The sequence below is a fragment of the Xiphias gladius genome, chromosome 12, assembly GCF_016859285.1.
Source record: "Xiphias gladius isolate SHS-SW01 ecotype Sanya breed wild chromosome 12, ASM1685928v1, whole genome shotgun sequence".
In the NCBI taxonomy this organism is placed as follows: Eukaryota; Metazoa; Chordata; class Actinopteri; order Istiophoriformes; family Xiphiidae; genus Xiphias; species Xiphias gladius.
The window spans coordinates 19204117-19218063 of record NC_053411.1 but is presented as its reverse complement, the minus strand read 5'-3'; the positions used below and the strand labels follow the sequence as shown (position 1 = coordinate 19218063).

At 47.1% G+C, this 13947-nt stretch overlaps 2 protein-coding genes and 1 non-coding gene across 8 annotated transcripts; all 3 read right to left on the bottom strand.

Moving 5' to 3' along the window:
• Positions 1–153: 153 nt before the first annotated feature.
• On the bottom strand, positions 154–5434 carry LOC120797308 (putative protein TPRXL). 6 transcript variants are annotated; one of them, XR_005708484.1, is made up of 6 exons: positions 5235–5434; positions 3999–4655; positions 3750–3878; positions 2760–2881; positions 576–1842; positions 154–388 (listed from the first exon to the last, which is right to left on the bottom strand). XR_005708484.1 is itself a non-coding variant. In XM_040140874.1 (6 exons), exons 3-6 carry the CDS (start codon positions 4111–4113, stop codon positions 1789–1791), a joined length of 420 nt encoding a protein of 139 aa, XP_039996808.1. In that variant the 5' UTR covers positions 4114–4201; positions 4376–4655; positions 5235–5434; the 3' UTR covers positions 481–1788. The 6 variants fall into 6 exon arrangements, 3 of the variants coding, with proteins under 3 accessions (XP_039996808.1, XP_039996807.1, XP_039996806.1); XM_040140874.1 differs by lacking the exon at positions 154–388 and having other exon boundaries at positions 481–1842; positions 3999–4201; positions 4376–4655; XM_040140873.1 differs by lacking the exon at positions 154–388 and having other exon boundaries at positions 481–1842; positions 3999–4201; positions 4566–4655.
• A 382-nt stretch (positions 5435–5816) lies between these two features.
• On the bottom strand, positions 5817–11824 carry znhit1 (zinc finger, HIT-type containing 1). Its single transcript, XM_040140868.1, has 6 exons — positions 11555–11824; positions 10204–10301; positions 9327–9402; positions 9099–9178; positions 8840–9009; positions 5817–7239 (listed from the first exon to the last, which is right to left on the bottom strand). Exons 1-6 carry the CDS (start codon positions 11577–11579, stop codon positions 7218–7220), a joined length of 471 nt encoding a protein of 156 aa, XP_039996802.1. The 5' UTR covers positions 11580–11824; the 3' UTR covers positions 5817–7217.
• A 1057-nt stretch (positions 11825–12881) lies between these two features.
• On the bottom strand, positions 12882–12953 carry trnag-ucc. The gene has a single exon. It is a non-coding gene; the product is annotated as a tRNA-Gly (tRNA).
• Positions 12954–13947: the final 994 nt, after the last annotated feature.

Sequence of the window (13947 nt, the reverse complement as noted above, 5' to 3'; positions counted from 1 at the left end):
GCCATGAGCAACGAAGTTGCTCCAGAAATCCCTGCAACTCTGCTGCTGCTGCACGAGTCCTCTGTTTTTATACGTGCTTTTCTTAGGCGGGCGCTGAGTGATGCTGCGTTGTCGCGGCAACAAGGCGTCAGGACGGCGTGAGCTTTCTTTATATCCAGGTGGGTTTGACCGGAAACGGGAAAATCTCCGGTTCTTCTTCTTCGGCTGTTGCAGTGAAGCTTTGCATGAGTTTGTATTTAATTGTTCTGCGTTTCAAAACCTTTCAAATGAAAAATTAACATTATTCTGCAAGTCAGATGAATAAAGCAGCTGTTTGCTATTAGTCCTGGTCCTGTTTCTGTTTCCCGCTGGATCTTGACGCAACCGCCGGACCCAGATGCAACGACATCTAAGACACAAAATAACAACAACGATTGATTGATTGATTGATTGATTGATTGATGACCTTTATTCCCAAAATATTAAGGAAACAGAGGGAAAATGAAATTCAACAAAAATAACTTCAACCGTAGCCACCAAAAACTCAAATCAGCACCACCTGCTCTCCTCCCCATTGGCCACTGACTGGCATTTACCTGCGCAGCTAACTGGAACGTACCACCTGCTCAGGTAGGTACGGGCCGACTTTCCCAGCACACGCGACACCGTTCATTCACCGTCCGTTGGCAACGCCGGATGTTTCTGTTGCTGCTGTAAACACAAGTGATTCAGAAGTTCACCCGAGCGCCATCCACTGCCCAACGGCTTTATCAGTCCTCCAACATCCTCACTACGATGCAAACCCGCCCCCAACAAACCAGACCGACCAGGCGACGACGGACGGAGTCGAGCCCTCAACGGACCACGAACCCGTAAACCAAGTTTCATGCCACGTGATCCCCGAACGCCCAGCGGCAGTTAGCGGTGCGGGACCAGCAGCCTCCTTTCCTGGGCTGTACTGGACGTGGTTAACGTTGCTCCGGGCGGTTGGTTAGATGCCGGTTTATCCTGTTTTCATTGTCTCCGTCAAGATGCCGTCAAACCGCGCTGGTTTTGCCAGATGTCTCCAACATCCAGGCTGCCGTCTGTCGGGGCCGCAGCCCCCGCTAGCGGCGGGCGGCCGCATAACGCCTTAGCTGCTACAGTTACTCGGCGCTGTACATGAATCAAATATTCATTCGTTTAGCTGACCAGCGAGGCCGGCAACGGTTCGTCGTTTAGTCGACTAATCGCACACTTTCCTAATTATTCTCAACATGGCAGTGACACGGGAGCTGCCTGAACTCTCGGGGGTGTTGCCGGGTTTGGCAGAGAAACAGTGGGCGGCTGTAGGATAATTCAGGGGGATTACAATGACAGTCAGACAGTGAACTGAACCGTAACTATGGAACCTTTGTGTAGGCAACCAAAGCCGCTCTGGTGTCAAGAGCAGTAACTTGGAGCTGTTATGAAAAATAAGCACACAAACGCTGATGGGCTGAGGACTAGAAAATATGTTGTACAGTAGGAGGCAGACATATAAACTGAAACACGATTGGCCATTTGCCCCAAAAACATGTATCACCGACCAACTGGAAACCCCCCCGAGCCGTGCGTGAGCTTCTCACACTGTTTATCACATGACAGGACAGCAACGGTACCTGAGGAGGGCGGGGCCCACAGCAGGGTCTGATGCTAATCAGAGTCAGTGTCCTCTACAGTTTCAGGGGTATTGTTCAGTTTGAGACGACGTGGACATTGATCATTAAAGCAGAATTAGTTATAGGACAGCAGAGTCCGTGACGGTTTGAGGTCCAGGTGGTGACAGAGTCAGTGTGAAGTCATCTGATTGGCTGGTCGTGTGGAAAGTGCGGGAGCAGAGGCCTGGAGGAGAAGAGGAGGAAGATTTGAGATTGTCATCAACATGTCTCTGGGGGAGGGGGAGTGATTTGAATGACTTCCTGTTTCTGTGACCCCGTCCGGAGCCTCGTCCTTTGGAGGTTAAATTGCATCTCTGAGTTTAAATTAAAGAAGAAAAGCCATCAGGAGAACGAGACCCCAGAAGACCTCGTCAGCTACAGGTCAGTACAGAGCCCAGTTTTTTTGTAGCCTGTATTTGTTTATATATATTTCTAATGTTCACAATTAAACGCCACTGGCAGTTCCGGTTTTGACTACTCATGGATCTCCAAAAAATATTAACAAAACATCTGAAAAAGACTCAGAAAAAAATGTAATAAATTGTCCAAAACATCTGAAAATCAATAAAATAAAATAAATAAAACATCTCAAAAATATGAATGAAATGAAAAATATCCAGGACAACTGCCACTGGGTCACTGTGATACTGAAGGAAACCTAAAAACAGGAAGATTCTGACTGAAGTTCTGCAGCCTCTTGTTCCTCTGGTTTCTAAGTGGATTTCTGGAGCTTTATTCTGGCGGGACATCAGAGAACACGATGTCCTCAGGAAGTGGACGTCACACTGAATCATATAAACACGTGTTTCATGTCTGTGGGTTCAAAACTGACAGATAGGCCTGTAAATCCTCTCACACAGTATCTTTGCCCCCCTTCAGCTCTGCGGCGCCCCCCGGGGGGGACATATTTGTCTTTGTCCTACTGAATGTCTGTGTGTCTGTGACAGACCAGATCCTGTCATTTCACCAGGGTTAAAATATCGTCCAGAACCATGAGTTAAATTACTGAGGAGACCAGCGACGACCCCCCCCCCCACCCGAAAACTGTTAATCTTGTCTGAATGGGGCTTTAGTCGTGTGTGTGTCTCTAGCTCCGCTCACCTGTCCTCCCTGTCCAGAGAAGATGAGGGTCAGTCCGTTGTGGGCGGGGACATGTCGGAGGGGGCGGGTCCTGGACTCCCTCAGCTCTGAGAGGAGCTCGGGGCTGGACAGGGACAGACGAGCTGCAAAGTAACAAAGTACATTTACTCCAATAATGTACCTGAGTAATAACTCTACACTCCGTCATAAAAACTGATCATGTAATAATCTGCCTGCAATTTGTAAAAGTGTTCTTACAGTCACACGTTCTTACATAATAAGTTGAGTGTCAATTTTTTTATTAACTTTTTCTCTCTGTCAAGTAATTAACAGACAGAAAACCTCGGCAAAGTCGAACCATTCCATCACAGAACCAACAATTATTTTAGATTTCAACACATCCGACAAATACGTCCTTTAATATTCGAATGAATGCCGAGGATTTAAATGTCAGAAAATAGTGAAAAATGAAAGTGAAGCCTCATTTGTCTGATCATCATCTCAAACCCAAAACTGGCAAATGTTCGTATCTGAGAAGCCGATAGCTGTGTAACTCTGGCACCTTTGCTTTCAAACATTTCTTGACGGATGATTTGAATCGTTAGCGGTTAATTTTCTGTCCATGAAATAAGGGTGACACTGTGGTGACCTCTGGGGGTCAGTAGGGCCTTTGTCCAGCCCTGCCCAAGTATTTGTCTGTACAGTTTGCCGTTCAAATGAAACCGCATGCAATGATGTTGTATACACCGAAATGAATAAATCCAAAAAGTGAAGTGTTAAAAATGTACAAACCAGCCTCTGAACGTTTGTTTAATGTAAACAGGATCTGGTGAATAGATCGTCAGACCTGTCTCTGTCCACAGGCGGAGGCTGTGTTGTTTCCTGTTCAGTTTGTCTGTCTTACGGAAACGGGAGACACTGTCAGTACCGCTGTGATGTTGCCTCTCCAGCACAGAGGGCCGTTTCCTGTCAACAGCCACGCTGCTAAAAACGGATCCAGGCTCTTTTCACCTTGTCTGCCGCCGTAGCGGGGAGAAGACGAGGAGGACGAGGAGCTCCGGGGAGAGGAGGGGGGGGTGGCGGGGGAAGGGACCCCGGATTCACCGAAGTCGCTGCCAGACTGAGACTTGCTCCGACCCTCTGGAAACAAAAAGACGAGAATGATACAGACGGCAGGGAGAGAGAGACCAGAAGACGTGGACGGATTGTGAGACTGTGGTAATGGTGGTCGTCCGGTGTCTCTCTGTGACAGACTTTCACCTTCCAGAAACTCCGCTTGCAGCCCTGGACTCTGCAGAGAGGAGAGGAGCTGAGCGTCTAGTCCAGCCGTCGCTGAGGCAGAGGTCACCGATGATGATGATGATGAAGACTTCATGATGAGGGATTTTATCTGTCAGCAGCTGGAGTCCGAGTACTCTAATATCCCGACAGCCTGACGTGACACCTGAAGGCACCGTTTCAATCTGAAATGTAAAGAAAGAATCAAGTCGCCGGTGGTTCGGCCCGAAGCCGCCTCAGTCCGGTTCGGTGAATTAACACCAGCGATTGCTGCTTTATTCGGTTCGTCGTCTTCCGATCGGTTTCGGCTTCAGGTGTAATCAGAAGGATCCCATCCATAAAGCCAGTTAATAACCAACCTCGTGACTCCAGTTACGATGGCGGACTCGGCGGAGACCAGCTGACCTGGACCTGCTCCGAGTTTCGGGCCTCTGGTTTATTAAATGCTTAGCGACTGAGCTGTTCCCAGATCGCCTGCAGTGTGTTGTCACACTCGGAGGAGACACCACCTGTCCCTGCTGGCAAACAAGACTGTCTGTTTGTACTCACTGACTGGTGTGAAGCTGCAGCTCCTCGGCTCGTCGCAGCGTCGGCAGTGTGACGGCGACTTCCTGGCGCTGGGACAAAGTCTGAGCAGCTCTGAAACACACACACACACACACACACACACTCTGATCATCATCATCAGACTTCATCCATGCAAAACATGTGCATGAACCAAAAGTCCACATTAATTATTGACAATTATTGAGACCAGGAAGGGAAATGAGCTGGACTTTTAACCCCCCCCCCAACACACACACACACACACACACACACACACACACACACACACCAAATGTACTCTAGGATATTATGGCCCTGAGGATAATCTGACATTCTGTGATAAATAATCAGAATATTCAGGTTCACACTGCTCAGATTTTTACTGACATCATCAATATTGTAAATCAAGAATGGATCAAATAATTGTGTCTTGTTAAAGGGGTCGTTCACTGTGAGGTGTCTTCACCTCTGCAGAGAAGATATTCAGATCGTTAACTTAAGTCAAAGAACTTGCACTCGTGTTATTAGCTCAAACAGATTGTGTTTGTTCGTAACTGTAACTTAGATGAAAACCTGACAATAGTTTAGGACAAATTTATACAGGAATTCAGGCAATTCCAAAGGTTCGCTCCCTTTTTCCTGCCACTGTAAGTAAAAGATCTGCATACTTACACTCCCACTGCTCTTTTCAGCCCTGGGTATCGTCTGCAGGCATTCTTCTCAGGCTGCATACGGAGCAGCCCGAGAGGCAAAACTGAAGACAAACGAAGTTTATGAAGCAAAGATCAGCTCAGGTCTTCTCCACCGATTGAGAGAGTCCAAATTGAGCATCCTCGAAAAACTGGTTAGGTTTATCGATTGGAGCGACATCATAGGACATTATGTTATTAAAAAGAAATTATATATAATGGTTATAAAGGCATGAATAGAACTAAGTTAATTTACGAAACTTATACGAATAAGTTAATCATGTATGTGTTTCTGACAGATAAAATGTAATTCAGACAGAATAGAGGGAAAAAAGGAAAAGTATAATGTTAAATATTTTTAAGAGAAAGCAGAGAGAATCACTTCTAGCGACCAGGGGTTTTGCTTTTTTTTTTTTTTTTTTTTACACTTGTGGGTGTGATTTTGTAGTTTGTGGATGTTTACTGTAGAATTCAGATTTGACCAAATGTTGAAGGGCGACACAAACTTTACGCAGGGACTGTCTAAATGCTGAGAGACTGGTACCTGAGGATTGTTCGTAATATTTGTTTAAAAAAAAACAAAACAAACAGAAAAGTCAGCAATGAATGAGACTAGAAAAGATCATCCAGACATGGGGATTAAATATCGGACCTTTTTTTAATAAAAGATGAAACTAGAATCAAGCAACAATATTCATTATTTACAAAACACCAACACGGTACAATGTGGACTGACTGAGAGAGGATTCCTGTCTTGACCTGAACTTTGACCTGCTGGTACTGCTGGAGGGAACAAGAATGTCTGACCCAAATTTAAAGAAAATACATCCGATATTCACGTCATACAAACAAGCACAAACTCCACATTTATTGAGAACAAAAAAAAAAAAAAAATTTAAATCCTCACCTTTTCTTTGTCCTGATCAGGGCTTCAACTGTTGATCATTTTCATCATCAACTAATCTGATGATTATTTAGCCGATAAAATGTCAGAAAGTAGAGAAAAATGCCTTTTATAATGTTGTAATTTCCCACAGCTCAATGTGACGTCTTCAAATGTCTCGTTTTGTTCGACCAACAGACCGAAACCCAAAAATATTCCCTTTCCTTTCACTTGTGACGAAGAAAAACTGCAAATCCTCACATTTGAGGAGCTGCAACGAGAGAATGTTTCAGCTTTTTAAATAAAATACGACCGAAACAGTCGACGGTTTTCTGTCACTCCAGTCCCGATTGGCTGACAGAAAATGCACCAGGTGCTGTTGGACCGTTTGATCCGTTGAGACGCGTCCTCTGTTACCTCCATCCACCTAATTGCGGACCTCGTCTTTGTTTGTGTGGATTATGGGGACGATTCTTGGTTTTTCCTCCAAGGTTTTGTACAGATTAGAGACACAAGATGTGACCTGTTAGTCAGTGAAGCTTTAGAGGAGCTGATAGGTGGATTTTTTCACCTTTGGACAGAGACAGGCTAGCCGTTTCCAGCCTTTATGCTAAGCTAAGCTAACCAGCTGCTGTACAGACGTGAGAGTGGGATCAGAGGATCAGAGGATCTATTCTCCAGAAAACTCGACGGAATAACTGAGAGTCGTTCCCATAATTCACGGCGCGAGCAATAACGTCGAAGGGTTAAACAAGCATTTGACAGTTTCGAGAAAAATATGCAAAAATGAAAGAGTGAAAATGTGAGAGTTCAAAAGGAACGTAAGAGCAGCGGAAACGCCGCAGGTCACTGCAGTGCTGTCCGACGGTCGTCCGTCATGAAGCGTGGGTTATTTTGTCTACCTGCACAGGTGCGTCTGGACCCGTCTGCTCTCACAGAAAACCGGTGGACTCTGGACAGCTGAACGGTTCACAGGGTGCAGGAACCTCTGAGCTGTCCTGAACCGGAGAGGTGGCAGCATCCGGCCATCCAGCCGCCCGCATCCCCTGCATCACCGCCATCACCATGGTGACGAGGGGGGAGTTACAGCGTCCACTTCAGACACCTGCGGAGACGCAGAGGAAAAAGAGGCTGCGTCACCGAAGGTCTTTATCAACTCAGAGCACACAAAGTTCAGACGGAGGGATAAAATCACCGAGCTGCACTTTACCTTCAGATGAACTAAGGTGGTTGGGTCACACTCCGAGACCAACGTAGCAACTGGAGCGTTCAGGCTACTGATCCTGGGTTTGAGCTTGGTCGCCATGAAATGTCGGACTTACACTTAATTCATTGGTTTTTATTATTTTCCTGCTCAGTAAAATGATAGTTCATGTGCTGTGAAGTGTTTTCTTGTTTGTTTTTTCACACGTGTGTGTTTGACAGCGAATTCGTTCGTTTATAACATCGATAACTGGATCATTGAAAATAATGAGCTCAGGTTCGAGCTTCTGGGATTTCTATGATAGTTTGCTTTATATATTCAGACATCACTTATTAAACAGACCTTCACCAAATGGAGGTCTGGGCTCTACTGAAGGCATTTTCTAGCTACAGGAATAATCACTGACCAAAATGTACATGAGGTGATAACCATGACCAGTACTGACTGAGATGAATTGATCATCTACAACTGCCGTTGTTCATCTTCATACTTGTGAAAACCTGATTTTTAGCAGCTTTCAAGTTACCAGCGTCACCGATTCGTTTGCATCTAGAGACGTTTGCCGCATTGCTAAGTGAGATAAATAGACAAATCCAAAATAAATGATTAACATGGCTCTTTCCTGTCTCGTCAAACTTCCACGGTGAAAAAAGTTCACTTGTCATAAAATAAATTGCGTTTTTTGACGTATATTTGAAGGCCTGGGCCGGATGTGATCATCTCGTCGATCACATTCATCAACCTGTCGCTCTTTGGATTCTTTGGACGGGTCGACATGTCTGTCGGCGAGATGCTTTGCCAAGTTGGACGTGTGGGCTCCTTTGATCTGGGCAGGTTTAAAACATCTTTGACAGACGGGCTCTGTGTCCGTGGTCTCGCCCTGACTGTCGGCCAAACAACGCCATGTTTTGCTTTGTGCGTCCGCTTTGTCTACAGGCTGCGGACGACCGGCAATCGTCCTGGCATTTGCAGCCATGACTCTGGTTTTGTCGCTTTCACGGTGAGTGGAAGCAGAGCGCTGCGCAGGCAGGCACACACACACACACACACACACACACACACACAGCCCCGCTATCGCACGTCGATGTGGTATAGTACCACTTTTAACGGCAGGGTGTTGCGAGACCTTTCTTATATCGGTTCACACTATTTCAAACTCCACGGCAGAGACTTCAGAGCGCGCGCGTGTGTGTGTGTAGATCTTAGAGGAGGACGTTCTTGAGGAGTGTGGATGTTTTTGTGAAGTTTTGACATTCTAGCAGAGGCTGGACCTTCTGTAACTGGAGGACAACCGTCCACCGTCAACTGTGGACGTGTTTATGAGGTAAAGGGATTTTTTGCGTGGACATTTCGGCTGCGCTTCACTTCCTCTCTAGACTACCTGAGGTTTAGGACGGGATTTTAAAGTTCCGGTTAGATGTGGGTCGAGGTCAGGGGCTAGGGAATGCATTACACCAACGAGGGTCCTCACAAGTATAGAAAGACAAACGTGTTTGTGTACCTGGTCTCTCTGTGTGTGCACAGACACTTGCTGCAGCAGTAGCGCCCTCCGCAGGTGGTGCAGGTGTAGTGAGAGGGGAAACCGCAGACGCAGCAGAAGTGACGGGGGGGCAGCGATGAGGGAGGGGCCGCCGCGGACAGGTAGTTAGGCTCCGGCTTCTCCGACAGGTTCTACCAATCAGAGGGCAGAGGAGGAGTCAGCCGACGGCGGACTATCCGCCAGTGAGAGAGCAGGAGCAGAGTAAAGGTGTGTGACCCACCTCCTCCTCCAGCAGGGTGGTGAAGTTTTTCCTGAAACGTTGCTTGAAGTGATCGCCCCTCGTCTTCCTCTTCTTCTTCTCTGGACGCACAGAGACAGACGAAGACAACGGAGAGAGATATATTTTAAAACGTGTCGCACGAGAGGGAAACGAGGACACAAACCAGACAAAGGTCGAGCGCCGAGCTTCCTCCGACCTCTTCAATCAGGAGCGTAAATAAAGCCTCACCTGGTTCTTCTGTCTCACTGAAGGCAGGCAGGCGGGCGGTTGGACCTGGGTGAGGGAGGGAGGACAGGGGGTCGTCCTGGAAACACAAAAAAAAGACGACGACAACAACACGTCAACACCGATCTACAGCTGAGAAAGAACCTTGGAGCACACGAAACGCCTTGATGAAGACCACGACTCACGGGTGAAAGCTCCTAAATGAGTGGACCTTGAGTTTAGACGATTTTTCTCCCACGTGCTGACAGAAATCTGGGCTCAGATCATCGCTTTGTCAATCACGGAAGAACGGGCCAGATCTTTTCACATATATTAAACCAATGCAAATCAATGATTAGGAGAAAAAAAAAAAAAAAGCACAAAAAAAGTATTACGACGAACAAGTTTCAGCACATTTTCCACAATAAAAACAGAAAATTTAATCTCAGGGAGGAGAGTTAGCTACTAAACATCACCAGACAGAGCTTCGATCTGATGTTTAGCAACTGATTTCACTATAAATAAAAGAAGATCTTCTGTCCAGCTCGGTTAACTACACCAGAGGCAACGTGGCTCCATTTAGCTACATGTCTACGACGCCGTCCCATGAATCGCTCTCACCTTCCAAAACACGTCCAACAGCAAACTGTTTAATCAGGTGGTGCGATGACATTATCTCAGCACGAAGAGCATGAAACGTTAACAGTCACGACAAACTGAGACCATTACTGCCTCTGCCACTTTGTGGAAACGACCTATGAAAGTTGGGAATTTTGTCAAAATATTCATAGTCGGCTGCATCGGTCTGACAAGTTTTATGAAAATTCATTGCTATTGAAAGCTGGGGCTCCAGTAGCTGATAGTAAAATCACGGCTGCTGTAAAAACCAATCGGGACAAACCTGGAAGTTGTCTTTCTCCAAAGCCTCCAGCTGTCTGGTCAGTCTCCTCTGTCTGGTGGCTTCGTCCAAGACTCTGCGCTGACCGGCCTCCACCCGAGCTGAAAGACAGACAGAGACGGAGAGAGAGAGACAGACAGAGACGGAGAGAGAGAGAGAGAGACAGAGACAGACAGAGACGGAGAGAGAGAGAGAGAGACAGAGACAGACAGAGACGGAGAGAGAGACAGACAGAGACGGAGAGAGAGAGAGAGACAGACAGACAGAGACGGAGAGAGAGAGAGAGACAGACAGACAGACAGAGACGGAGAGAGAGAGAGAGAGACAGACAGACAGACAGAGACGGAGAGAGAGAGACAGACAGAGACGGAGAGAGAGAGACAGACAGACAGACAGAGACGGAGAGAGAGAGACAGACAGACAGACAGACAGACAGAGACGGAGAGAGAGAGAGACAGAGACGGAGAGAGAGACAGACAGAGACGGAGAGAGAGAGAGACAGACAGACAGAGACGGAGAGAGAGACAGACAGAGACGGAGAGAGAGAGACAGACAGACAGACAGAGACGGAGAGAGAGAGACAGACAGAGACGGAGAGAGAGAGACAGACAGACAGACAGAGACGGAGAGAGAGAGACAGACAGACAGACAGAGACGGAGAGAGAGAGAGACAGACAGACAGAGACGGAGCGAAAGACAGACAGACAGACAGAGACGGAGAGAGAGACAGACAGAGACGGAGAGAGAGAGACAGACAGACAGACAGAGACGGAGAGAGAGAGACAGACAGACAGAGACGGAGAGAGAGACAGATGGAGACACCGTTTACTCTGTTGTTCCCTTTGGCTGCAGTTTCAATGAAGCCGTAAATTCAAACCAAAGTCAATTGGAAAAACTCGCAAATTTAACATTTCTCCGTCAAATCAAATCAAACATTTTTTGAAACAGTTGACTTGTTTTCGACTGCTCGGCTCATAAACTTCCCTCGTTTCAATAAAACATCAACATGAGGCTGGAATAAACCGCGGTGGAGTCTTCCTAAGTCAGGATTTGACTTAAAATCGTGCTGTTACTCTGGGAATTTACTGTCTACATGTAAAACGTTTATTGATAAGTATCGATGAGCTTCGCGAGTCATCGTGCACCGTTCAGAAACTCGGAGCCCTTTCAAACGTACGTTTCGTCAGTTAGCATCGGAGCCGGTAACGTGCAGGAAAAGGGCCAAAAGCGCAAACAGAGAACCTGTAGACGCCGCTTCAATTTACTAAACTTTAACTTTTTACCAGCACCCGACGTGTAACTCGGTAAAGTCGCGTTCTAACGAATAATCCCGTTAAAATTCAACAAAACCCACCGGAGCCTTTCTTCTCCAGCACCATGTTGGCTGTAGTTTTCCTTCCCCTCTACGGCAGCCGCAGATGTACACACCGCACCAGGCGAAGCGCGGGTTTCGGTCAGCGCTGACATTCAGGAGCTCGAAGACGGAACGTCCTCGGTCACTGCAGCCGTTTGGGGGGAGACGAAGACGGCTTAAAAGAAAAGCCCCCGGTGGCCGACGATGCCGCTCCAGCACGGATTACTCATCGACGATGCGACTGACCGAAAAGAGACACGAGTTTACCGGCAACACAACACACGAGGGGTCCACCGCGAACAGGGGCCTCGTAGTGAGGGGAGCAGTGGAACTAGGGGCCCCAGCATGAGGAGGGCCCTCAAAGAGCCTGGGGTCGGTTTTCATCTGCATATTTTCTTCATTTTCCATTGTTAGAGTAAGTCAACTATTATTATTGGCTGAATAAATAATCAGACTATTTCTTGTAGTGAGTCACTGTGGGGCACTGTCTGTCCTCAGTCCGACACGAGAGGATGAAGGAGTAGCTCTGCTCTCTTAGCGCTTTTAAAGGCAACGATGGCCGAAGCTCCTGGCAAGCGACCACCACCACCGGAAACAAACCACCGTCAGCGGCAGAGACGACTTACACAGAGCCTCCTTGAGACCAGCCACACAGTGCGAGACAGATCCTGAGAAGACAACTCAGTGGAAGGAAGGAGATCTGAGGCTTAAACACGTACGCCCTACCGGTCGTCAGATACCCAGCTGGAGTACTGAGCTGGCCGGAGGAGGACGTGGCGGGGTCCACCCAAAGTCCAGCGTGCTGAGATTGTGCGACCAGCGAAAAGAGGCGGGCCGAAGGCCAGAGCCACGTTGAAGGAGAATCCAGGGTACTTCAGGAAGATGGCCCCCAAGGGCGAACCTCTCAGCGGAGGACACATCGGGGAAGACCAAGCCAGGTAGACGAGTAGAGGGAGTGGCTGACATCAGGAGATCCTACATTTGGCTAGAAAGCGCTGGTCTGAAGGACTAGAAGCACTAGATCCATAGAGGCAGGGTTCTACCAGACAGGACCCAAGGTCCTGGACCTCTGAGACAGTCCAGCACATAGAAACAGGGTGTAAGATGCAAGCCGGGACCGCGTAGACTGAGAGCCATAACCGAGCGGCTGGGATAATGTACAGGCACATCTGTGCCACGTATGGACTGGAAGTAGCCGGGTCCACGTGGGAGACATCACCAAAAGTGGTTGAGAACAACAGAGCTAAGATCCTGTGGGTCTTCAAGTTCCAGACTGAGAAGCAGCCGCTGGCCAAACTATCAGTAGGGAAGAGAAAAACAAATCACTTGCGTTGGCCGGGAATCGAACCCGGGTCAACTGCTTGGAAGGCAGCTATGCTAACCACTATACCACCAACGCCTGTGGTGATGCTTCAGCGGCTGCAGCAGATTGGAGGTTCCTTTTAGTCTTTAGTATTTTGCTACCAGGCGAAAATTCCAGGGCCAGGTCGATGAGTTGGTGGGGCACAGAACCATATGGGTTTCACCACATGCGGGTCGCCTCCCTCCCTCCACCCCTTGGATCTGTTCCCCTGTCATATAAAGAATTCACTGCGTCTGACACTTACATTCTTCAGTTTACTGACACATGCTACAGGATGTCTCATGGAAGCTTATCTGAGCTTTATATACAACAGAATTAACTACAGATGTTCATTTTTTTGCTGAACACTTAGTGTCGCATTAATGTTAACTCAAAAGCCAAGTTTCAACATATTTGTAGACGTTCAAGAAAATTTGAGCATCTGCTATTTCGAGAAAAATCTCCTGCTGTCGAAGAACATGTGATATGGTCAGACAGCTTCAAAATAGCCACTAAAGTGACCGTGGGGCAGGATCTCTGCAGGGTTCATAGAGAATAAGTTCACACCTGGTTCAGGATCATACCAGTCAAAGAATTAAAGATATCAGTTAAAACCAGTGTGGACCAAAAATTAATTTACAAAATGCATGACTTTATTGACAGTTACATCACATTTTTATCAGCACTTCCCAGCTGTATACAACAATAATTCCTAATGAGATCATTAATTCATTACTAAACATGACCTAGACTTTAATAACCAGCAGAATATTGATAGATGAAACAAAGCAAAACAAGATCTGATTCATTTAAGCTCAAAATCTTGATTTTACACAGAGGTCAGGGGTCTGAAACAACAGTGCTGGAGATGTTCCTAAGAATCACACATAAAAACATTTTACTAGTAACATTACCGTCATCTGCAGGCTAGAAAAATTAATTTAAGCCTTTTTAAAACCCTCTAAAGCTTTTTTTTGGGGAGGAAACTGAAATCAGTCCTTCTGAAGACTTTTTAAGACCCTCTCTTAATGTGAGGTTGATGGTATGCGGC